Raw genomic sequence first — 26,900 nt, forward strand, 5'->3', positions numbered from 1 at the left:
TACGAATTACCTTTCACATTTAGTTTGTCAAGGAGGCATAGGTCACATCTGGCAGAGTTACTGAGTCAGTGCTCCAGGAATCTGAAACCACTACTCCCTCTACTGAATTCACTCACCCGCTTTTGTAAAAAGTTCTATTTCACCAATAAAAGCCTGTCAGCCATAAGATTTAAAGATTTGAGCTTGAAGGGGCTATAATTATTTCTCTAGGGCTCTGTCGAGATTTCTGCAGCTTACACTTTCATTGTTCCCACATGACTTTGTATTTGTCATAATTTTTTCTAGAGCTGGTACAAGTTTTCATATTGTTCCATACAAATTGAAAATTGAAGATCAGACAGTATATGTGGATTGGGCTTTAAATGACTGACTATCAATAATAGGAACAAGCTGGCTGAATGATTAATGCGGCGATTAAAATGAGGTGTTTCATTGAAAAGCCACCTTTGCTGCTGGAGAGACAATACAACCTAATTTGTTTTCCAGCTAACTGCTTTGCTTAGTAGCACAGTGTTAACCCCGTTGATTTTTCACCTTCTCCTACAGGACCTGAATGTTCCAGAAACTTTACTTCATCAAGTGGAGTGATAAAGTCCCCTGGATTCCCTGAAAAATATCCCAATAGCCTTGAATGCACTTACATTATCTTTGCACCAAAGATGTCAGAGATTGTACTGGAATTTGAAAGCTTTGAGCTAGAACCTGATTCAAATACTCCAGGGGGAGCATTCTGTCGCTATGACCGATTGGAAATCTGGGATGGATTCCCCGATGGTAAGAGAAAAATGGACTGTAATATGCATAACCATTACTATGTAGTGGCGTGCAGAAGGCATAGTCCCATTTTTTAAACTGTCATGCTAGAGAGATCCTTGCTTGATTTATGTGAAGTGAGTTGAATTAAAAAGAAATGGAGAAAATGCTCTGTAAATTCATTCAGTAAAGCATATCATAGTGTGAATGATTTTTTTTTTAATGAAATATGTTCAGTTTTAACAGTTGGCTTAGCAGAAACATCTGTGTTCAGTGGTAATATGTGATGAACCTCCTACACTAAAATAAATTAATGTGAAGTCTTATACTGAGTCCTCAAATTTTCACAGCTAACCCAAGTGTATAGTCCAGACATTTCCAACAAATTTAAGAAACTGGACTTCAGGTACTGACCCTCTGACTTGCAGAGGAATTGTGTTACAGACCAGCTGCCAAAGCAGAGAATCTTTTTGCCAGAGAAAATGTGGTGTCCGTGCAGTTGAAATCATAGTGACTAAACAATTACCCAGGTCAGTAAACAGTCACTGAGTTATTCATTCAGGTGACTTCAGTGACTGGGCACTGCAGGGTTCCTCCATTATAGTGATCTCTCTTCCAACACTTTAAGCAAATCCAAAGGTTTTATCTTAATTTGTTAACTTATAATCTCTGATTAGATGGCCTCATTTGTCAGGGTGGGTGTGTTGGGTACCCTTGTGGAATGTCTCTGCCATCTCAGTAATTTTCCATTTAGTTGTTGACCACACTTGACCTTGTGCACATTCACTAAGTGCATAGCTAGATATTAGCTAACCCTATGGAGCCAGAGAGCCCTCATTTCACCTTCTGCCCAACCCCACAGCCCTGTTTTACACTGAGTCTGACAAATAAAATAGCTACATGATTTCTCTATGATTTTCATGTACAATCTTGGGTCTGCAAGATCCAAATCTCCCCTAGGCAGGGCAGCCATGTATCAACTCTCCAAGGGCCCGGAGCCAAAGGCTGCAGCTCCAGCCTATAAGGCATTGTTCAAGCTGAATGCCCAGCCTTTAGGGTGCCCAAATGCCTATATGAGCTGTGTGGAAACAGCTATGTAAAGCTGATTATTAGTGATGCCTTTTTCACTGTTTCTGTGTTTGGCATAAGCTGATAAAGAGAAGCATCTTGAAACTGTCCTTTTTCTTCTTAATTTTTAATTTGTAGCAAAATTCAGTGACTGAAGATTTATGTTGTTTGTATAGGGCACTAATTACAACTATTTCAGTTTTCCACTAGTGTGATAACCCATATTAATAGATTTTTTCGGTGTGTTTTATGAACAGCAGTGGCAGTTTCTACAAACTGCTAATCCTACATTAATATTTGATTTAAATGAAAACATAACTTAAGGAATACACTTTAATAATGCATTAAAACTTGACTGTTTTCCTAAATAAATCCCCAATATAATTTTGCTTAAAGCTTCCATTGATGCTGCAGGAAATATATGTCTTTTAGCATATATTTGTGCTTTTCTCTTCATATTTTATGCTTAATGGGTTTATCATGGCTCTTTTCAGTCCACCTCAATAAGGAGTGAAGAAAGATCCATAACAGTAGCTAAAAGACTATTTAGTATTTAATGCTTCAATTAGAAAAACAATATTTTAATAGTACAATAATGATGTCTGGAACGTTTAATAATAGGTTTATTTGTATATAGGCCAAATCTGTCCTGTAGAGCTTGCATTTAAACTGATATTTGAAAAGATGATCCAGTAAATCAATTTATGTGTAATATAACCAAAAAGAAATGCATTATTGTCAATGTAGAGGGTTTCAAAGCAGTAATTTCCTGGTTCAAAAAAGTGGCTGAGCCATACTGAAGACCAATTATCAACAGGCATTATCAGCCTTCTGCAAACTGTCTCACAAACTCTCTGCACTGAAAATGATCCTGACATCCACTAAGGGTACTTGCATGTTTACTTGTAAATATTCAACAGAAATTGTAGGCTGGAAAAAATGTTTTCTTTGATATAAACTGTTGGAGGTTGCAGCAAAAATGTTGTAGGAAAAATGTTTGCTGCATCATTTCACTGTAGGATGATCCTCAGCCAGCAGTCAGTCTCTCTTGTTTAACTTAACACTACAAAGAAAGAGGGAATGTGATTGCTTTTCTATAAATGCATGTCAGGATGAATCCCTAGGAGGGAGAACTATTTCAGCTGAAGAGCAAAGCTGGCACAGGAAACCACTGGTACAACCTGGCCATGAACTGAAGATAGAGAATGTCTGTATGCTGGAGAATATGTAGAGAGAGTATCTGGGGAAAAATAAATCTAACTTGTATCCACATGAAAATAGTAAATTTCTGCACAGTGGTAAATTATACAGTATGGCTCCCTTTGATGGAGGGAGACTCACCCAGGGTGAGTCTTTGAGCCATTTGTCCATTTCCCTTTAGCCTGTGCAAAAGTATTCTGCAGTAACTGCCATTTCCCTTTAGCCTGTGCAAAAGTATTCTGCATTAACTGATATTAACTAATATGCTTGTGTGCACTTCTAATTTGCTGGTGTACTCCCTTGCACAGTTTTAGCACACATCAATTTGCACTTTCCCAAGAAATTCCTAAGCATGATTTGGAGGACAGTGAAAGCCAGGGATCATTCTCAACAGGCAAGCTGGACATGGCCAGCCAGTAAGAGCCCCACAGGGGCAGGTTGTGTCACTCTCTTGGCCTGGTCCCAGGAGCAGTCCCTGTGACTGGCTGCAGGTCCAGAGGGTGTCCCCTGGCCCACTCTGTTTAGTGATATATCCATAGAAAAGGAAGTTATTTTTCTTTGTTGTAATGCATTGCTGCTCACATGCCCAGTTGTGTTAAAGCTGCTATTGCATTGATAGAAATGTGACAGCGTTTTTTTAATGTATGAAAAAAATGTTTATCCCTCAGTTCACATCCCCTGCTCCACAGCATCACAGCTGTGGTTTCCTGGAATGATGGCAGTATTGTAATAGGAGAGAGAGAACTATTTGGAAAATAGTTGTTGTCTCAACTACAGCAGAATTAGGTGGACAGCCCCCTGAACATGCATCTCTGGAAAATAGGCATGAGCATTTATTTGAGCCAGGCACAGCTATCCCTCTGTTCCCAGCAGGGAACAGCATCCCACCCTGTCCTGTCTCAACATCTACTTTAGGACATAGTTAGAAGAACTCTGGAGTGTCTTGTCTCATTGACTATAATGAAAGCTATGAATCCCTAAGTCAGATGTCAACTTCAGATGCCTAAGTTAGAGCAGATGAAACCCAACATAAGTAGAAAATGTTTTCACTATAGAATTTATTAAGCTATAGTCCCTAGAGAACAGCAGGAAATAAATTTGCTGTTTTATACAGCTGTGATTATTTTTTCTTTCCTTCTCCCCCAAAAAAAGCGAAAAAGTAAAGAAGAGAAATGTTCTTTTAAAGAAATTTTCACAATGATGTTTAAAAGGATATGTCAAAGTCAGTAAGCTTACATTTACATTTTACTTCTACATAATTTCTATTTCACTGATGGAAAACAATTTTCTGTTAGAGAATTTGACAGCAACTGTAACAGTCATTCAAAAAGACATAAATCCTGAAATGCTCTGTCACAATCATGGAGTCCTCAGCCTACCTGGCTGTCCTTTCAGTGAATTGAAGCTGGCAAGTGCTGAGTATTTGCTACTTGATTCTACAAAATGCGTGCTTATCTTTGAAGCATGTGAAGTTAGATTGCCTTCAAAAGGAATTCACCAAGGACCCTTCCAGGACTGAAGTTAAACAGTGGTGTAAGTGTTTTGCTGTTTCAAGAGGGGAATGCTAGGCATTCAGGAATGTCTCAAACCTGGCATTTTGTTTCGTGAAAAAAACCCTGTTGAGGAATATCTGAGAACTACAGGTGCTTGTTGCAAATATTGTACAGAAAAGGGACCTTGGTTTGAAAGAGATAACAGGTGGATTTAGAGCAGGAGAGTGAGTAGATCTCAGAACAGAAAGATATGATTTTGCATGAATAAACTAGATACCAAAAATATCTTTGCCCAAGGCACAGATATATCTCAGCCAGCATCTGCTGAGAACACTCCATTGATGACTTTGAAGAAAAATAGCCCACTCAAGAGGAGGCCTAGCTTTAGTGATGAATTGCACATATTCATCATGCAGCTCTCTTTGAAGCTCTATAGGCTGTCTACTAGAGCTCAAACGTAATTTAAAGAAGTTTACATATGGTTTGAGAACCACAGCCTAAGCATTGCTGCTTCAGTCAATACCACAAGAGCTTCCACTGAATTACAGAGCAAAGCAGAATGCTTTACTGCAGTCATTAACATCAGTGCAAATGAAGGTTGCTATTAATCTAAGTGTGTTTCTCCTGTTGTGGTTGCTTTCTACACTCTTGTGAGAAACCATTAAGATCTAAGAGCATACACAAGCTCAGTGTGGTTGACTACTGGAATGTGAGGATGGAATTAATTTTTTGGCTGTTTCTTCTTCAGCATCCTAAATTGTGTGCAACTATTTTTCAATAAAAATCACAGTGATGTGAAAATACTGTCCACAACATACAAGGAAGCTTATAAAAAACAACTTTGAAATTAAATACATGGCTAGTTAACATAACATTTGTTTTACTGTTTTAGAAGTCTGATACACCTTTTTTCCTTGCTTTTGGGTTTTTTTTGGGGGGGTTCTTAAACCTAATTCCAAAAGCTAATATTTCAGCTAGATAGGTAAAAGTGTATTTCAGTAATATTCAGAATTTCCTCATATCAATATTCTTTGTGCAGAAGGGCAAACAATGGTAAAGAAAAGAAGAACCAGTTAGGATAAGGTTTCTGTTTAGTCTTAAACCACCAGCCACTTACTATATATTCTGCACTCCGATCTGTAAACCTTCCAAAATACTTATTAAGACTAATCAAGGATTTATCCCAGCTATAGAATTAGATTCTGCATTTTGGGAAATGCATGCAAACTAGATTTCTTAGTTGTCCCTCCATCTGTTAACCAGAAAGTTACTCAGATTTCCACTGTATAATGCTGTGTCAGTGAAAAGAGGAGCCAAGGTCTCAGAAGTTGCTACAGCATGGGCAGCCAGATGAGGTGGCTGGCTCACTGCAATGCCTTTGTTCTGCAGGGAGTGTAGAAGCATCCATGAGTGAGGACATAATCCAAGTGACATTTGGAGTAGCCCTTACTGAGGGGGGCTGTCACAGCAACAGGAGGGTCCACAGTTAGAGGCTGGCCTCGTGACTTTTCAGCACCTTTTGCCCCAGAATTCCCATTTAGAACTCTATACAGTCTAATATGAAATCCCATCTCATTTCCTAAGGAATTGTCAGGGAGATGGTAAAACATAACCAGTGGCATAGTCCACCTAAACAGACAGCAGTCTCACCCTCCGAATGATTCCTCAGATGGGTTTCCTGCACAGCATTTGTTTGATGTGGTGACACATGAAATATTTGGTAATTTATTGTCATTCAAAAGTTTTCAAGGCTTAAATGGAAAAAAAGGATGGAAGGGAGGAACTTTGTGTTAGCTATTTATGGAAGAAGGAGAATTTCTATTTCATCCAGTTGTGCTCAGATCAATATCGTATTAGCTCAGCAGGCTAAGGTTTACACGTTGCACAAAAAAATTCAATACCTCTTTGTGTCATATTCTGCACTTTTTTGGCACTTGCATCCACATAGCTGGCAAAGGGAATAGTACTGTGATGGCAGGGCCAATCTCTTGAAGACTCAAATGCATAATCACTAAATATGTCTTAAAAATTATAAACCAGTGAGTCATGGGGAATCTTGAAGCCTGTCTGCTTTAAACAAAGTTCTCTTCTGTTTGTCCTTTCAAAGAGGCTTCCCTGCAGGAAATGGGAGGAGGGAGGCTCAGAGCACCATAACATGGTAGCCTTATCCTCCTTACATTCTTGCAGCTCAGAACACCATCAGCAGCTATAATCTTGAAAGCCATTCTGAGAAAGAGCAGGATCAGAGCTGTTTGCACACAGAAAATGCAAAAGAAAACAAAAGCAAACACAAAACCAGAAACCTGCAGCACCTGGAATGTGGGGGCATTATTTTATGTTTTTAAAAAGCCATTAATGGTAATAGTCTAAACAAATTTCTCTCTCTGAAAAATAAAATCATGAAGCTTTAATGATTTCTGGGATGAGGAAGAATTCAATTCATATCCTCTATAGGATGTTTCATTCTATCAATGCTTCATGGAACAACCTTAGTGGAAAAAGTCTGAATTGGCAGGTATTTCAAATGCCATGGGATTGCCAAGGCAACAGAAGAGTTACTGTGGCCAGAATATGGATAGAAAAGCACAGGCTGGCAACAAGAGCTATAACATCTGAGCTCCCTCTTTCTGGCAACTCTAGGGCCTTACAGAAATGTGTAGCTTACATAAGTAAGTATTAAGTTATTCCAAGCTGGAGCTGTTTTACTTGTTGGAAAATGCCAATAAAGGACTAGAAAATTATGTTAGCTGCAGATTTTCTTTGAACTGTGAATAATTAGGATATCTAAACATTTTACATTTTAAACTGAAAGTGTAATGGACTTCCTAGAGAAATGACAAGGTGTTAATTTAAGCCTGGAAAGCCAGTGGTGTAAGCATTAGAATGACGCCTCATGATTATTTTCATGATTGGCTCCATGGGTGGGTTTTAGCATTATCTTCTCTTATTGTTTGTAAGCACAGATGTACCACCATTCCACAGCCTAGGGACCTATCTGTAGGGAATGCTCAAGTGCTAGAAGGCCACATATGTTGGTTGTGAATTGAGTAGCTTAATTAAGGAAAAAGATTATCTCACTGCCCAGGAAATGTTGAAAAATACCAAAATCTGGTTTATACAGTATTAACATGAAGAGAGATCATGTAACTGTGTATGTGTGTGTATTCTGTGACATGAAGATATACTTAAGAAATTCTTGCTCTTTTGAAAGGATTAAGATTTCACTCTCAAATTCTTTTTCAATATTCCTTAATATTGATGATATGGGCAAGAGAGCTATGGGGTTTTGAAAGCCTAAATAAAGGGGGATGAAGAGTCATTGGTCATAGCCTCAATATGAGTCAAAAATGTTTTTTCAAAGTTTGAAATGAAATTAACAGATCATCTGCTCTATAGAGCATAAAACCTGGAAGGCACTGTTTGAACTCCTAGTACACAGCATCTTGTGTACTAGGTTGGCAAATCAGGCCATTCAGTTGCTCTTGTCATAAATTGGTGGTTCAATCACACTTTGGAAAATACTTGTGGTGCTTTGTATGAGTAGTTTTGTGCATCACTGCCCTCTCTGCACACTTTGAAGGACATTTTTCTAAATCCTGGGTCTGTACATTTTCAGAGGTTCATGGAGTGCTATCCAGAGCATTTTAGAAGTATGATTGCCAGGGTAGGATAAACAATTTATTGTTCATCGCTGAATTATTGATGGCATTGTTATTTTGAGCTGTTACAGAGGCTGACCGTTTCCTGCTGAGGGACTGTCCTTGGGAGGATATTGTAGTGGCACCTATTGTCAGAGCAGCCCTGGCAGTTTACTATTGTGTCCTGTTTCTTTGCAGTTGGCCCACACATCGGGCGTTATTGTGGGCAAAACAACCCAGGACGTGTCCGCTCTTCAACGGGGATCCTTTCAATGGTATTCTACACTGACAGTGCAATAGCGAAGGAGGGCTTCTCAGCAAACTACAGTGTGTCACAGAGCAGTGTCTCAGAAGGTCAGTATTTATCTATCCCGCAGAGCTTCTTGGAAAATGCTCTCTGTTATGTCTTCTTGCACACCAGGTGTTGTCTGAAGCTTTAAAGAAACCTTAAATAAATAAGAGGGTAGAGAAAGATTGGTTCTGTTTTCCTTTTCTTCTTCTTTTTTTTTTTTTAAAGAACAGCTGCCCTTTGAAAAGAAGTGCAAGAAGCAGAATTCTCCTTACAGTTTTATTCCACTGTATTGCCAGGAAGTTGGGATAATTATTGTGAAAAACTGTGCTGACCAAGGAAACGCAGGAATGCAGAGCAATTGAACACTTGCATTAAAACAATGAAACATGAACAATGAATGCACTATCCAAAGCCTTCTTTTATTACATGGAATAAGCTTTGATGATCGATTTCTTGAATAAAAAGAACCCATTTAATATATGTGCTCTTGTTAAACCATTTCATAAGCTAGCTAAGCTTTGTTCTGTGTTTTGTATTTTTTTCTCAGTTGACTCCTTTTCATGCTTACCCTTTGGACAGAGAATGAAATGAAGTGAGGGAAACAGGAAAATAACACGCTGTGTTACACCATGTCCTTGCAGATTTCATTGCTTTCCTCAGTGATAAAACAAACACTTTATATCAAACTCCCTCTCCTTTCTGTGTCTTTACTGAGTTTTGAGCAGATTCATACAGATTTGATGTACTTGTTTAATGAAAAAAGGGACAAAAGAAAAATGAGTAAACTGAAAATTTAGCCGTAACTCCCCATCTCTCCTCCACTCCATGCTTTTTTAACAGCTTTCTTACACACATGTAGGCAGGAAGAGGGAATGGGGACTCACAGCCTCTGTGGATGGAAAGCATTGTACCTTCAGCTAGTTTGGTTTCTCCTTATGTAGGTGCTGCTCCCATCCCTTCATAACCAGCACAAACAATTTGTGTTCCCCATGTCCCCCTCCTCCACAGTCACCCTACCCAGGCTGTAGATGCACCATCACTCTGAAATCAGAATTAATAATATCTGCTATGCCAAGATGCCTTCAGCTCTTAACCACAGGACAGCAGAACAGAAGTTGGTGTGTATGAAAACCCTTTTGGATGACAAGAGGAAGCATTTTATATGCTGCAGACTTAGACAGAGAAGCAAATTCTCTCGTTTAATTTCAGCCACCCTTACTCTTTGTGTTGTCTGGTCACCTCCAGAGGACAGCCCAACCTCATTATCCCAGGCATGTGAGGTGTCCCCAGGAGCTACTTGTCCCTCTCAGTAGACTACAGGGAAATCCAATGTGTCTGGATCAAATCAGACACTTTTTATGTATTTTGATATTACTCCCCCTATCATGTTTTGCATTCTCTGTAGTGCCTTATGGCTTTCCTGTAGGTTTCATGCAGAAGTTCCTTTCCTTTGAGTCTTGCCCTGCTGTAGTTCAGCTTCAGTACTTCACCATGTACATAATACATTGAAGCAGCACAGAACTGGAAGAGAGGGTCCTATTCCACAGGAAATGCTGTTGGTATGATTGAGTTATGGGAAACCCCATCTACAGCTCCTGTAAAATACTCTGAGAATGTTACCAAATGTAAATTTTTGGATCTCTGATAAAAGATTTAAGTTGTTTTTTGGGTTTTTTTCCCACAATACTTTAATTTTCATTGAAAACACAAAACTTTGTATATTTAAAGCTCAATTTTCCAGCTCATGGCTGTTGAAGCTTTCAGCTCAGCACCCACCCCTATTAGAGACACATCAGCTCCAGAGAAGGTGCAATAAAAAGGAGCATATATCCAACATATATCCAACTCAATTTCACAGAGTTATGTTAGCTTAATTTCTAATAAAGGAATTAATTCTATTTTATAGTGTGAAGTCCTTGAACAGAAGCATGGGCACATGGGGTTTTTTCTCTTGCCCTTGTACTGGGGTGACCTTGTACTGACATGAAGGCCCAGGAGCACGTGGGTGTGAGGATCTGTCTGAAGCTCATGGCTTCTCTTCCCTTAGTAGGGGTTGGAGCCTTTATTTTTAAAGACTGAGAGAAGAATTGAGTCACTCTGCCCTACCAACCTTTGAACTCACCATAGTGATTAGGAAGTCAATTGATTCTAAATTAGCTTGGTAATTTTTGTGTAAACAAAAAGAGGTTGAATGGAGATGATCAACTCATTTACAATGCACCACATTACAGAAGAGCTGGTAATTTCCTTAGGTCAATAATTTTGTGGCCTGAATTCAAATTTTGTTGATCTATTTCATTCCAGTGTCCAGAATCCAAAGAGAATGGATAAAATTTTAATAAATGTTTTAAGCATTTTATATTTTTTGTACTGAAGTAAATAGTTTTAAAATCAAATTATTTCATAAAATAGTCTAATTTATCTTTTCTGGGTTTTTGCATAATTTTGAGGTGAACATAGATTGTTCTATATTATGAATCCACAGGAGTGTCTGTGCTAGCCTAGGATAGACAGTTCTATTGTCCTGCACTGAAATGGCCACAATACTGGGCTAAAATATTTGTATAGCATTATTATTGCAGGAATTGCCATGGCAACTCAAATGGCAGTATTAAGAATGACACCATAAGCCCAACACTGCCTCACTTAAAGTTGCTAAAGTATTCAAAGTCACATAACAATAAATTCTTTAGATATTCATATTCAAAGCAGGTAAATGTTCTTATTATTCAAAGTCTAAATCAAAAAGCTGACCATAATAATGATGGTAATTTATTTTTCTTCAGATTTCCAGTGCATGGAACCACTAGGCATGGAGTCAGGAGAGATTCACTCTGATCAAATCACTGTCTCCTCCCAGTACAGCGCTATCTGGTCTTCAGAAAGGGCCCGGCTAAATTACCCTGAGAATGGATGGACCCCGGGGGAAGATTCCATCAGAGAATGGATCCAGGTAAAAAGATAACATTTTAAAGATGTTATTAATAATACTCTGTGGAGTTTATTGGATGTGAAGAATGCAAAAGAAAGAAAAAAAATAATAACACAGTGAAGTACTTCTACATAATTTAAGAATTGTTGCAAGGGAATAACTCATATTCCCCATTAGACAGACAAAAAAAGACTTACTCCCAAAGGCATAGAAAAAGAAAAGGTCAGGAAGATTAATTCTTCTACTTCCCACATCTATTGTTTTTTCAGTCTTCTGGGCACAAATAACAGAGATTTTGGTTTAGTGGAAAAGTCAATATTAGTTTAACATGCACTTAAAGAGGAATGTCCCAGTAAACTGAGCATGTGCTATGTCTCTAGCTGATTACAGTTAAGCATTAATACAATGTGGTGTTTTCATGCACTCAGATTTCACCTCAGAAGACCTATGTCCCTTCTAGAATGTGTTACTCACAGAATGAGCTCAATGGTCTCTGTCTGGTGGCTATTCTTCCACATCCTTAAACACAACATTCATTACCAAGATGGGCTGCCCTGGCTTTGCTCTGCTAGCACAGGAGAAATCCTGCAAACATTTGTTACCATGAAGAGACTCCTTGAGTTCAGTCAGTCTCTTTGGACTTGTTTGTTAAATATTATCAGGTACATAGCTGAATGGTACATAACTCTTGAACAGGTTCAGATTATTCATATCAATTACTGTGTACAAAAAACTATACGAGCAGGGAAGTATTAATATAATTATGTGAAAAACCATTGATTTTCCTCAATTTTAAGTTGACTTACAATACTTACCTGAAACCTAGAATATATTTCTGTTGGCAAAAGCTAAGAAAAATGCTTAAGCATATTATATTACTAATATTGAAAACTTTTTCATAGATTTGAGACATTCCTCCTACTTCTGTTATTTTCTATAGGAAATTACTAACTGACATATGAAAACAATGCCTTATTAGCCTTTCATACAAGTGTTCACACTGATGTTTCCTGTGAGGTTTGATGTCTGCAAGAAAGCTCAAAAACCTGTTGAGTAATAGTTAGAAAAGGGAAGAAAGAGGGGGAAGTCTTTCATTTCTGATCCCTGGCACACAACAGGCCTCTCAGGTGTCCTGCTTGGGGGCCCCTGTGCATCCTGAGCTCCTGGCAATTGAGTACAATGGACCTAATCAGACTTCAGAGGGGCAAAAAAAAATATCTGTTGATACTTTTTCATTATTTAGGAATAAACACTAAAATCTCCTCAACCTTATCTAAGTGCAAGGCTTGTTATTAATCATTGCCACTTGCAAGCCATGGAATGCACATGGAAAAAGGGTGGAATGCATTGGAATCAAATTCCATGTGTTTCATCTGGACGCAGGGCCGCCACTTTTCCTTTGTTTCCTTCTTTTCTGCTGTCACTTGCACATTTATGACCAGATAATCAAAACAAGAGAGTTAGTCAAATCTCATTCATGTGTTCTGTGTGCTTATTAACTTTATTAAGTTATGATAACTACGTACCTATATATTGCCTATATATCTATATATCTTAATCCTTTCACTTAGAACTAGATCTTTCTGAGAAAAAGTTTCAAAGGACTTCTTTTGACCATAAACTTCTTTAATAACAGACACATAACAGAATTCAGACTACTCCAGGTTTTATGCTTAAAGCAGCTCAGGGTACCTCAGGCCCCCTGCACATGAATTTCTCAGCCTCCTTTTCCTCCTGCCATAAACCAGGGTGCTCAGGGGCTGAAAAAACCACTGAGCATAATGTTTAGCAGCTTTTTGCTGCATTCAGCTACCACATCTGCCCAGAAGCTGGTGGTTATTTGCATGCTGTGCTGCTCATGCCACAGTTCTCATCTTCTTCACCCAGCTCCTGGTCTGGAAAGAGCAGCAGGAGCTATTTCCCTGAGCAGTCCCTTGGACATCTCGTTTGCTCCCAGGGCCCATGTGGAGGGACCAGCATCCCCAAGGCAGATTTCATCACAGAGCAATTAGGCTGTAGCTGTGTCCTGTTGGCAGGAATGAGCCTACAAGTTCTTGCTTGAAGATTCACTGTGTTGAGTAGAGATGCTTAACACTTGCTGCAGAGCACAACCTGTGCAGCAGAAGGAACTGAGCTAGTGCAGAGATTCAGTATATCATCCCCTTTTACAAGGTACAACAACTTAACTCATCTTGGGCTCTGATAATTCTTATTTGGCTCTGATTATGCTTATTTTATTGTGGTTTAGTTCTACACTGACATTGATAATTCAAACTTCCAACTGTTTCCTAATGCTTTCCTGTTAATTGACCATCTTGTGATGAGTGCTAAGGGCTTTGGACTCCCAGAAACCTCAATAAGCAGGTCCTTGTGCCAATGAACCTCCATCTTCTACAAAGTCTTGATGCCACTGGCAGTAAGTGCATGTTGTGAATTTGTGTCTGGATAAAATATTGAAGTCCCATGTTTCCTCTGTACAAATATCCCTGGGAACAGATGTTCATCTCCATAAGAGCTTACAGACAAACAACCAAGGACATGTAACTGATAAAGTACTCTGAAATTATCCATAGGAAAAAAAATTGTAATATTTTATAAAAAGCAGGAAGGCACTTGTATGTGAAGGACTGAGGTCACTTTGTTCTGCTTTGTTGTGCATGCTATTGTAAACTAGTCATTTATGTGAAGTATTTGCTTTTGTGCAGTGCAGCATAAATGGATTTTTGCTGCACAGTGCAGAACTCTAGAAGATATTCAACAGCAAAAAAACAAAGCTGAAGGATACAGCATTTCTGAACTTAGAACTTTCAAAGTGAAGATTTCTGCCTATATGCCCTTGTCTAGGAGACAGAAGTTTTGTGTGTATCAGTTAACCATTAATTTTTACATAATTGCAGGTTTCCATACCTACACAAACACTGCAGCTGGTTAAATAGAGATATCTGTCTTTGAGCTGCTAACGTGCATATGCAACTAGGGCATCTATATGAGCTGTGTACAGTCATACATGGGCAGAACAGCTTGAAAATTCAGCTCCAAATATTAATCTCCTCAGTGTGTTGGGGTTTCTTTGTATAGGGGAAATATTATAGTTCTCCTTTCTCTTCCTTTTGCCTCTCCCTTCAAGGTTAATGTTTTTGTTAAGACAAAAGAAACAGAAAACCTCGTTGAGTATCAACCAAAGGAGATTGGTATCTAGAGGACGTCTGGAGGGCATGAGATATTATTGTCTCCTTTGAGCTGTTGAAATCTTTTGGACCATTTTGATGAAAATAATTAGGAAAATAGTGTTGGCTTGTTATTAGTAATGGGTTTGCATGAGTTCCATCTGTGGACCTGAATCCTATCATTTGTGGAAAAACTAGATTGCTCCTTTGTGGCTGACAGATATGAACTCCTGAGTCCATCTGAGTTCCACCTGCTTACAGGGCTCTGTTACGTGAAAGTTGCCTTTCCCTTCCTTTCCTTAGTTGTTTGAAAATCAATTTCAAAGCTTAGATTCAAAATAACCATAGTACAGTCGCACCGCAAGTCTGCCCAGCACTTTCTCCATTTTATTTTTACCCTCAAACACACTTTGAAAATTGCTCAACTAACATGAGCTTTGGAGTGATTCCTTAATCAGAAACAGAGTCACTCTAGATTGAATTTCTTCTTTAAAAACACATTAATAAGTCTGTGAATTTTCCAATATGAATGGAATAAAGATATGCATGAGGGAACAAGGGCTGCCAAAAATATGTGTGAAGGTAGTTTATTGTTATATGGGATGTTATTAGCATCCCAACCTTATGCCCAGCCTACTTGTTTATTGCACTTATGTTTCACACACTTGACTGCCCTTCAGTTTGAAACAGCATAATTTAGAATAAAAAATAAAACCAGACCTTTAATTTAATCATGAACAGGGAACTGCCATTGCAATGTAAGTCATTGTCCCTCATTAATGTATCCTTTCACAGGAAAAATAGTATAGTGTTTCCATTTCTGTAATCTGAACAACAAACATGTTAGTAGGTATCAATTACCAGCCAGTTTCAGTACTTAGAACCAGTAAGAAGGCCCATGCAAGGGTTTCACATCTGGTTTTAGTGAAATTGTTCCTGTCTGTGGTATTTAAAATTTAAAGAACTCCTGTTATTGTGCAATTGGGAATCCTAGGGGAGTACAATGTTAATGAAATCCATAATGCACAAGGATTTTATGATTGCATTTTCAAGGCATTCCTTCAAAAGGGACAAGTGATGCCTGCCATGGCAGCAGTAATTGTGTTTTTACAGAGTAGATTTAATGTTCACGTTTAAGAAAGCAGTTACATTTACACTTCTCTGAAAAAATAACATGCAAAATCTTTATTCTAGGGGTCTTTTTGCATCTTATTTCTCAGTCCTTTGAGAAGGAGCCGCAGGCCATTGTGCCTGGCAGGACCTTGTGTCTCGGGGATGCCCCGATGGACTGCGGCCAGCAGCCCCAGGGCAGGAGCAGGGGGAGCTCCAGAGGAGCCCCCACAGGGACACTTGAAACCCACGTGTGTGGCTTTGAGGGGAGACTGATTGCCTATTACCAGGGTCACTGGGAGCCTGGGCTGCCATCAATCCTCATCGCGGGGTGGGTTTGCAAACCTACAAGGAGCAACACCTTCTGGGTACTTTTACTGCAGGATCTGTATGTTTTCTATCAAAATGTTTCTTCTAATGCATATAACACAAATCTTTGTGCTCCCACCAAGCTGAATGGCAGTTTCTGGGTGGCACAATTTTTCTCTTATCCTGTAACAGTGAGTGAGACCTCCACTTTGCCCAGAGACTAAAATGTGTTCGTTAATAACATGAGATGTTCAGTTCACGTTATGTCTGGGGTAGGAGAAAACCATAAATGCAGCTTTAAGAATCCTGGTATCAGATCAAAACTTTGCAGCCATAAACCAAAAAGCACTAGCCTGATATAAGCACTCTCTGCCAGTTCAAACTTGTTCAAAAACATTAACAGACAAAAACATGTTCAAAAACATTAACAGGGTGTTAACGTAAGTGGACAGTATGCTCTGGATTGAGCATTATCTGTCATTCTGCAGCTGTCATGGGGCCTTACACTAAGATGAACTCCTTATTGTGTGTTCTGGCTAATATGACACAAATCCAGCCAAACCAGCCCAAATTTATACTGCTGGGTTTTTCAGCAGGACACAGACCTGATACCACATATGAACCTGCAAACTCAGGGGTTGGCACAGGGAGCACCAGGCTCCCTCTGGCCTCTGCCTGCCAGTCCCTATCTCACTGCCCACCCAGCCTTTGGCACCTACAACCCCTGCAGTAATCGAGACCTCTAGACCAGACAGCCCTGGAGCATCAGCTGATCTGGTGCAAAATTCTCCCTCTGCATCTTTCAGCATTCAGGAGTCTGGAGAAAGGCCAGAGAGGTAACAATAGGTCTCCTCAAAAAACAATAGGTCTCCTCAAAGGAGATCCCCCTTTCCTTCACTGATTGAAATATCAGTTGTTTATTTAACACTAACTCTGCTGTGCAAGGAAAATATACTCCCATTGATTTAAAGCATTTTCTGTATACACTACTTCATCAGAATTGAGAGGGACCTCTGAGATGGAATTTACCTTCCACATTTGTCTTCATTCCTTTACTTTTTAACCTACATTCTTCATTATTTGCTCCTTTGTAAGTGTAACCCAGGGAGCATGCATCACTGATGTGAACTGGTATATAGATTAATACTGATTTATTTCCATATCACTTCTGAAAATAATTGCAGTTCATCATTTGGTGTCTTGACCTTTCATCTGTGTCATAGCTGATTTCCTTATCAGATATTCACTTAAAAACATAGTCAGTATTTATATTTGCTGCTGCACAGCACATTCATTTCATTAACAGGTTTATTCTTACATCAGGCAGATGTTTAGGCTGACTTTGCCCAGCAAGTTTATCTAAATACTTCACATAAAAAGCCATGGATGCGCTGGTCAACAGTGCCTGTTATTTTTATTATGATTTCTGTTTCTTTTGGAGTTTGGTGCAGAAGTGAAGTGCAGCATATTACTGTATAGAATAGCCTGAAAACTGGGAAATCTCAGCCTCCCAGTTTTCCTGGCCTTTGAAGGACAACCTAAGAGCTGGAGTTCAAGGCTTTGTGGTGGGGCTTGCCCATCATTAGGGAGCACACTGACATTAAAGCACAAAAACTGTCAGTCCTTTGTCTTCTCTGCCACTTTAGATTATAAGTCATGAATTTAGTTCATGTCATTTTACTGTTCATAACTGCACTCCAGAAATCACAAAAAGCAGAGTTAGCTTTGTGTTGAAAAGTGTTACAGTTATCTTAGCGGTCTTAACATGCTTTGCACATGGGCAAAGAATGACAAAAGAATATTCCTTTCTGGAAATCACAGCCAGCACAGACTGTGACACAGCACAGAACCGGGGTTAATTGACCCAGCAGGATACATTCATACCTTTATTTACTGTGACATGGGAATAAATGGTAGAGTTTCACAAAGGCAAGTACTGAAATTAAACTAGAGGGAGAGTGAGAAATAAAAGGGCCCTACAAAGTATGAAGGTTTTTTGATTATTCAAAGTGCTTTAAGAGCTATTTTAGTACCAGAAAGTTCCCAGCCATAGATTTATCACTCTGGGGAGGCTGGAGAGATGCTCAGAGAACTGTGCAAAACCATTGGCAGCCTTATTGCTCTGGTAGTGCAGGTGCAAAATGCAGTTTAGAAGAAAATCCTCTCTACCTCCCTCTGAAATGTTTCAACATCAGGCCTAATACAGAGGGGAGTCCTGTGTGGCTTCAAGCAATCCTGAGTGCAACATATGGAGGAGCAGCAGAAGCAGAGCCCCTCTGAGCCCCCACTGCCAGCCTAATCATTAAAATAGTTTCATTTTTTCCAGGGGATCCACTGTGCAGAGATCTGAGTAGTTTGTATGTAGCTCTGTAATTACCTGTGCATCTACTTCCCAGGCCAGCCCTACATCCCCTCAATGGCTGTCAGACAGATGGCCCTTTAGAGCTGAGATAGCAAATTAAAAATGTGTCCACCAAAAGCACTGATTCAGCAACTACTGAAATAATTTTGTACATTTATCTCAGTTTCACTAGTTGGTTCCAGGAGGGAAAGAAATTAAAATCTTTAAATCTAAACTAAAACTAGTTTTAAACTAACCACCACTGGCTTGTTTCATTTAATTTTTGGGTTTTTTTCCATCACATCTTGTTCTTCTTTATTTCACAGAAATTAAATCCACTTTGTACAAAGTGGTTCTTCTCTCTCTCTCTTTTGTTTTTGTTTTTATTTTTCCCATTCACCAGGTTCAGATGTTTGGCTTGACTCAAAATACTTGTTCTATTTTGCTGGCTTTTCAGCTGCCATCACACCAAGAAATCAGTGGTTTGTGCCATTCTGCTGGGTAGGGGAGCTCTCTGCTCTCTCCCAGATGGTTTGCAGACCCTGTGGGGGCTGAGGCAGCTTTGCCCACTCGGTACCAAACAGCACATCTTAAGCAAAACCCCAGCCAGGACCTTGTGCAGATGTGAAGGAAGGCATCTCAGAGGGAGATTTTTCTGAGTCTGGCAGAAATAAATTAATCTACGAGACTAGGCAGGTGTCAGAGTAGGGTGAGGTAAAGCTCAGGGCTAGAAGTTAAGTGACTAAGGGCAGTGGCTGGAAACAGAGCCTTGGCTAGGAGCACACAGCTGAGGTGTGTTCTAATAAGCAGAGTTATTACTGAGCTAAAGGTCTCTGCTCTCGTGGGGCCCACCCTGGGCTGGAGATGAGAGTGTGCTGCTGAGTGCTTTGCAGAGAAGATTATGCATTTTTATTCACTCTTTCCACACCTGCACAGTAGTATGAAGCTGTAGAGTTGATGAGTCCTATGGGCCCTTCCCCATCCCAGCATCCAGGCTCCAGATTTTCTGTTGCTGAGCTATTATTTACCTCTCCTGCCCTTGTGTCATCCTGCTTTTCTGTCCCAGTTCAATTCTGTTCTGCCCATTAGGTGACATTTTCACAGCAGTAGCAAAATAGGTAGAGTGAAAGGATAAATGAGATTTCTTCCAAGTGGTAAATACCTGCCCTTCAGAAAGCAATTTGTCTTCTTGCCCCCGCAGAAATAAAAGAAAAAAAAAAGTATCTTTCAAAAAGGAAACACTTAATTTCATTTTGTCTTTGTCTCTAATGTTTTCATTTAAGGTTTCAAAAAAAAGTCTTTTGAAAGGCATCAGAATAACCTCCAAAGCTGAGTGATAAACAAAAGCTGCTAGCAGAGAAAATGCAGTTTACCAAACATTGAGCTGAGATTCAGTTTTCAGGCACAACTGGCTTCTCATCAGGGAAGTACTGTTTACACATAACTTCAGCAACCAGCTGTACCTGTGGAGTCTGGTCTTTCTCTTCATTGCAGCGTTCTGTGTTGAACACTTCAGGCTAAACTCATTTCTGGTGTTGATCCTCTTGAAGATGATGAAAGGATCCATGTGTCCCATCACATATCAGACCAGGATATGTTTTAACTGGTTGTATTTAAGTTACAGATTATTGCACTAAAGTGTCTTTCAGCCATAACAGGAGCAGGTTTTTCTCCAATGCAAATGCCATTAACTTCAGGTGATGGACTGAAAGGTTAACATAGCACAGAATAATTTTTAAATGTTCTTACCAGGCCTTAAAAATTAGCTGTCCATAGGAGGGTTCCCCCCTTTCATGATATGCTTTACTAAGAAAATACATCCTGTGTTTATTTTTAAAAGCCACAGCTCTTAAAAATCAATAGTTTTTCTCTTTACATAACTGCAGACAGAGTAACTTTTAGATAGGTAGAGTGGGGATACAAAAACCAGGCGCCATTATCTGGCCAAAGAAACCCTGTAAATAAAATCTTCCTGCCTAAATTTTGGGCATGCTTTGCTGAGGGAAGGACAGAGCTGGGGGTAGCCAGTCTCTCAGGTTTGCTTTAGCACTTGGGGGAAGTTGTCTTGGTAGTCAGTGACCTGTGCATCCCTTCTGCTGCCCCACTTCCTCCTCTGGCACAGGACAAGAGCTCCACTCTCAGCAGTGAGTTTTCCAAGTCACAGCCTCAGAAGTATTTAATCTACATGTGTGCATTTCCTCAGAGCTGTGAGGAACATACCAGAAAAGTGAAATAATCTTTGCATGTGCAGTCTGTCTCTCATTTTTCACCAAACATTTACAGCACCCTCACCACACAGTCTAACTGTAGCTACCTGACATTTTTCTAGAAGGTAGTAGAAACTCATATTGTAAAAAAGCAGTGACTTGCTTGGTGACCCAGCAGTAAATTAAAATCATCATATACAATGTGTATGAAATAGAAAATCGAATTTTGATGCGACAAAACTGACAGTTCCATTTAACAGAGAATAAATGAATCCAGACTCCTGTGGATGAATGACTGATTTAAAGAGACTGTGCCGATTTTCCAAGATGAGAAAGCTGATCAAAAGAAAATACATGTATTTCCATGTGACACAGGTTGTACACCTATTCCAGTGAAATTAGACTTAAAAAGTATTATATCACAGACACTGGCACTTTTTCCTCATTTTGCTGTGATTTTTTATAGAAAACACGAAGCCTGAACTCTCAAAAATATCTGAGTGTAGTAAATTCCAGTTATTTCAGTGGAACTGACAGTGAACACAGTGATTGCACAGTCAGATCTATCTATGCCATCAAGGTGTGCTGTCTGAGACAGGAGAGATTTAATTGTGCCTAGCATATCATCCCTTGCTTAGCAGCTTCCTACCATTAGCACAGGTATGCTGTGAAACAGGAAGGAGAACTTATTAATGTGTGTTTACACATGTAGTATTGTACTTGTACTCAAAATAGCACAATTATACATCAAGCCCTTCTGCCTGTACCTCCTGACAGCAGCTGGCACAAAAAACCAAAAGAACTTAATAGGCAAAATTCAATTTTTTCCGCCCAAAGTCTGGTTATTCGCATGTGAAGAAGGCTGAATGAGAAGCTTTGGATTACTTGTTTCCCATTTGTGTATTAGTTGCTCAGTACACTTAGGGGAAAGAAAGTCCTACAATTATGTCCTTCTCTCAGAAAAGAGTGGTTCTGCAAGTATTGCTATAGAGTTTCCCTTTTCTATAGTTTCTAACACAAACCAGGGAAGGTCACATTCAAACTGCACTAAATAGTTGTCTTCATTCCAGATCAGAGGATTAAGCTCAGGTTTAAAATTAAATGTAAATTACAAATAAGTATTCAGAAAACGTTAATTAAAAGTATTACGTTCCTGACTCATTTATTGCTCAGCAAGAGTTCCTAAGTATCTTAGCTGGAGAAAGGGGCCATTCACATTCCTCCTTTTTTTTGACCAAGTCATTGTACATGTCTTAGGTTATCCATTTGCAAGTTAATGTAGTGCTGAAGCAAAGGTTTTCATTTTAAAGAAGTAATATTTCACAGCAAGATATGCTCCTGCAAGATGTAAAACAATCTTTTTCTAAAGCACTGGGAGTTAATCAGCCTTTCTCTCCATTGCTACAGAGAGGATTTGAATGGCACAAGATGCTGATTGCTTAGATCCCAGAGTCTATAGAAAACCCAATACGATTACATTTTCCACCCTTTGTTATCAGAGTTTATTGTATCTTGGCGTCCAGGTTTTAAATAGTGTTCCAGTAAGAAAAATAAATTAGGAAAAAGGTATTTTCTGAGTCTTCTGAATAACGACGGCGCTGCATCAAAGCCCCACATCAATGTGTGAGATGGAGCTTGCAAATGAGTGCCAGGGGGGTGGTTCCGAGTCCCTGCGTGTGCCCTGGCTGCGTCTCACCCTCGCGGCGAGCCCGGCTCTGCCGGGAGTGGCTCCTGCCCGCCTCTGCCCGGCTGCGAGTGCCCAGCCCCGCTGGCACACGGGGCTGTCACACCCCACTGTCACACGGGGCTCTGTGCCCCAGCCCCGCTGGCACACGGGGCTGTCACACCCCACTGGCACACCGGGCTCTGTGCCCCAGCCCCCTGGCACACGGGGCTCTGTGCCCCAGCCCCGCTGGCACACCGGGCTGTCACACCCCACTGTCACACGGGGCTCTGTGCCCCAGCCCCACTGTCACACCCCACTGTCACACGGGGCTCTGTGCCCCAGCCCCGCTGGCACACGGGGCTCTGTGCCCCAGCTCCGCTGGCACACCGGGCTCTGTGCCCCAGCCCCGCTGTCACACCGGGCTGTCACACCCCACTGTCACACCGGGCTCTGTGCCCCAGCCCCCTGGCACACGGGGCTCTGTGCCCCAGCTCCGCTGGCACACCGGGCTCTGTGCCCCAGCCCCCTGGCACACCGGGCTCTGTGCCCCAGCCCCGCTGGCACACGGGGCTGTCACACCCCACTGTCACACCGGGCTCTGTCCCCCAGCCCCACTGTCACACCACGCTCCTGTGCCCCAGCCCCGCTGTCACACCCCGCTGTCACACCGAGCTCAGTGTCCCAGCCCCGCTGTCACACCCCGCTGTCACACCGGGCTCTGCCCGCACCCCAGCCCCGCTGTCACACCGAGCTCAGTGCCCCAGCCCCGCTGTCACACCCCGCTGTCACACCCCGCTGTCACACCCCGCTGTCACACCGGGCTCTGCCCGCACCCCAGCCCCGCTGTCACACCGGGCTCAGTGCCCCTGTCCCGCTGTCACACCCCGCTGTCACACCCCGCTGTCACACCCCGCTGTCACACCCCGCTGTCACACCCCGCTGTCACACCGCGCTCCTGCCGCCGGCAGCGCCGCTCCCGGCCCCCTCGCAGCATTTCTCTTTCCCATTTGATCTTTATGGTTCCCATACTGGAGCGATTTGGTTTGCTGAATTCTGGAAATGGCTCCAGTTAAAATGGTAGTGTATTAACCTGCTGTACTGAGTCTCTTTTGTTTCTCTTTACCAGAGTGCTGCTTGCCAATTTTTATGACTACAGCAGATTTTACTATTCAAACAAAACCAGATGGAACACCAGTTCAAAGAACATGTCAGAATTAAATATTTCTTTTTTAATTAGTTGCTTCTGATTTATGCAAAAAAAAAAATTAACATAAGAGTGGGAGAATGTGCCATGAATCCAGATGCAACACAGCCCACACAAGCATTATCTTTTCTCTGTCAGAGACACAGAAGCTTTATTCTTTTCTTGTCTTTTCTTTTTTCCTTTATGTTTCTGGATTTCATTTTTCTTAGGCTTTCTGCATCTTTTCCTTCTTGAACCAGCTTCATAATGATGACTTAGGTTCTCTTATGTTTATCAGTCATACTTTTTCACCATTATCCTAAATTTTCTCCTATAGAAACTGCCTGATCTTCTTCTGAGAAAAGTTGCTGTACTCAATTCTGTGACCACAGCATCAGTAGCTCAGCTTGATAGCATCTTTTGACTCTATTCTTTGTTTTCAGGTGGGGGGAATCTTTACACTTACGTTTTTTCTTCTGCAGAAAGGGATTTGAGCAGAAGGTGAAGATTATGAGAAATATATATTTCAACTGCTAAAGAAAGGTTCATTTCCCTTTTGCTGCCAAGAATTCCTGTGTCTTTGGCTTGAATGTTTTCTCATCTCTTCTTCCGTGCTTCCCCATTTTGCCAAGTCACATAAGCATCAGTTCAGTAAAACATGCTGACTGGGGACAGTTGTTAGGCACAACTGTTGTTTGCCAAGTCACTGCTTTCCCTTTTGGGGCTTTCAGGATGTTGCTGTCAAGGTCAATGAGAAAGACTTCAGTCTCTTAAGGACAGATCTTAATAAGAGCAATATTTTCTCCCCACCTTCTTTCTGGAGCTGCTGCAAGTATCACTGAGAGTTTTACACAAAGATTTGAGGTAGTTTATAAGATTAACTATTTTCACTTAAATCCAGGATGAATATTTACAACCTGTCATTAATCAAGGAGTTGTGCTCTTGTAATGACTACTCATGTCAAGAGAATGAAGACTTTTGGAAGTAATTTTCCAACCAAATTAATTAGACTATTTTCAGAATTTCTACTGGAGCCTGTCCCATTCCTACTTAGCATTACAATCTAAGAAATTAAAGAATTAAGTCATAGTTGTGTATACCTCATGAGAAAGCATGATTGGCCAAATCAACAGCAGTGTTAAGAAAGTAGATCAACTCTTGCTTAATTAAATATTTGACAGAACAGTGAAGCGTCACAGCAGTTAATCTGACCCAGAGCACTGTATGCTATCTAGGGAAATGACACGGTTCTCTAAAAATATTTGCTTTGGTATGTTGTGTCAAGTGATGGATTGTACAGCTTTTCAAGCCACAAGAGATGCCCACAACAAAAAGCTTCCTGTTGTTAATCAAACTCCAGCACTCAGTGCTTTATTTTCTCAGGCTGTTGAACTCCTACAGTAGGAGTGCTAAAAGCTGGCAAAACTGCTCCCTTGCTACAGCTCCCTCAATGACTGTATTTTATTTAACAAGGCAGATTTTCATCCTGAAGATAAGGTCTTCCATACTACAACCCAGTTATGTATGATGACAGGAAGAAGCAATATTAATTTCAAGCTGTGTGTGTTGTGTGTCATTCTTTATCCAGCAGTTTGCTCAGATTTGCTACGTGATGCATTGTGCAAAGCTAAATGTTATTTTTTTCCTTCTCCTTAACTGGTCTCAAGTAAAATGCATATGCCAGCCCTTGCATATGTTTGTCTTAAAAATGTGTCACCCACCTGCATTTTTTGGAGACAGTGCTACAGCAATAAGAATATTTCTCCTGGATGCTAGGAGACGTAGAATAAATAGAGAGGAAGTAATTCATATGTAGAAACAGCTAGTGCCTTGCAATATGCTTCTGTAGGAAATAAATTGATTTTAGAAATAGGAACAAGTGAGGCTTTTTTGAAAAAAAAACATGAACATTTCTCTCCTGGAAGAAAAAAAATACACACTCAAGATGCTCCTCATTTTTTGTAAGGTAGGGGCCCATTCCTATAGGCAAGTCTGCTCCCAGACTTGCACTTTCAAATAAAGATGTTCACATTGCAGTGCAGGCAACTATCAAAGGCTGTGTTTTTGGATAAGGCCCTTAGGCATCATTTTCCAAGAGAGATATGCTTCTTAAACTGAATGAAAGTGAAAATTTGAAAAAAAGAAAAAGAACTTGAAACATGCTGCTGTTAGTCAAAGCTGAAAGTCTGGTCATGGAAACAAAATGTGAAGATTTCAGGTTTGGAGACAGCTGCCTATCTCAGATCACAGCCATAAGGCTTGCAATAACTTACAAAATCGCTTGCATTTTCTAAAATAAATACCAGATGTTTGTTTATCATATGTGCAGAACGTTAAATGTCAAATAATTGCAGGGAAATGCATTTGATGTTCATCTTCAAAAGTACTGTATTTCAACACCATATCTCTTCACAGTCACTCTAACATGAAACACAAGTTCTTGAAACAAAAAGGACAAGAATGCCAAAACAAAAAGCTAGTTATTAAAGAGTTATATTACAATCATATCTGGAGTAGCCTGCATCTGAGAAAAATGGGTTACCTCTGGTCACATTAACACTTGGAGACTTCTTTGGAGAGGACATACTGTGTTGACTGAAACTTATACAGAGAGGTGGACTCTAGACATAAGCTTCAAGATGAAAAAGACTTCCTGTCTGGTGGCACAGCTGTTCCAGAGCTATTACCCTCTGCACTGATTCCTCTGGGAAAAATACAGAAGACCTGTGTCTTATCACATCTACACTTTGGTACCTTCAGCTTCCAGTTGTTACCAGCAATTGATATGGTTGCACTTCAATTCTGAACAGTCCCAGTGACTTTTAGAATCTGTTTTATGGGCAACTTTTTGCATTTTATAGAAAGCAAACTTCCAAAAACCATTGGAACAAAAGCAAAATGCATCACAAAGTGATTAATGGGGGGGAGCTTAACAGCCCATTAAAATGTGTCATGCAGTTTCTACATTATTCATTTCTATCACCTTACTTAGAGAAGATTGTCACATTTAGAGCTTAATTTGCAAACATACCTAGGCACCACAGAGGGGTGCACAGTGTTGCAATTCTGTTTGCATGCACCTGGAGAGGGGCAGCTCCCCTCTGGAGGCCATGGCAAAGAACTGTCAAAGGGAAGTAAATGCCTTAAACCCTACCTCTCTCCTGGACTTTTTCACTGACAGAGTTAGTACTAAAAATTCTGAGATTCTTCTGCTTCTCTGTTGTTTTATCTCATCTTTCGTGTTTGCACTGCTTCTTTCTCACAAAACACCAATGGAGAAATGTTGTTCTTCTTTCCTTTATCAGCTTGTGAGCAAACACCCCCTGGCATGCAGCAGGTCTGGGGTCACAGCTTGCTTTTGCAAGGGGTTTAAAGCTGTGCTGAACACTCGAGCTGTCAGACTCCAGGCACTCCAGGAGAGGACTACTGCTGACATAGTTCCAGTTTTCAAGAGCACACAAAGATTTGCTGACCTGGAGAGAAAGCACATCCATGTGAAGAGATGTGCTGCCTTGTAACAAGGAGAGCCCTCCTTCCTCC

At 40.5% G+C, this 26,900-nt stretch overlaps 1 protein-coding gene across 2 annotated transcripts in view; it reads left to right on the top strand.

Annotated features, from left to right (window-relative positions):
* NRP1 (neuropilin 1) overlaps positions 1-26,900 on the top strand; it is a 114,068-nt gene that overhangs the window by 50,647 nt on the left and 36,521 nt on the right. For both annotated transcript variants that reach the window (XM_071428688.1, XM_071428689.1), the window contains exons 5-7: positions 547-774; positions 8,351-8,506; positions 11,231-11,397. In XM_071428688.1, the coding sequence (XP_071284789.1) occupies positions 547-774; positions 8,351-8,506; positions 11,231-11,397 (551 nt within the window). The remainder of the gene's footprint in view (positions 1-546; positions 775-8,350; positions 8,507-11,230; positions 11,398-26,900) is intronic.

The sequence above is a fragment of the Agelaius tricolor genome, unplaced genomic scaffold (genome assembly GCF_023055355.1).
Source record: "Agelaius tricolor isolate 1412-34295 unplaced genomic scaffold, bAgeTri1.0.p SCAF_6, whole genome shotgun sequence".
Lineage (NCBI taxonomy): Eukaryota > Metazoa > Chordata > Aves > Passeriformes > Icteridae > Agelaius > Agelaius tricolor.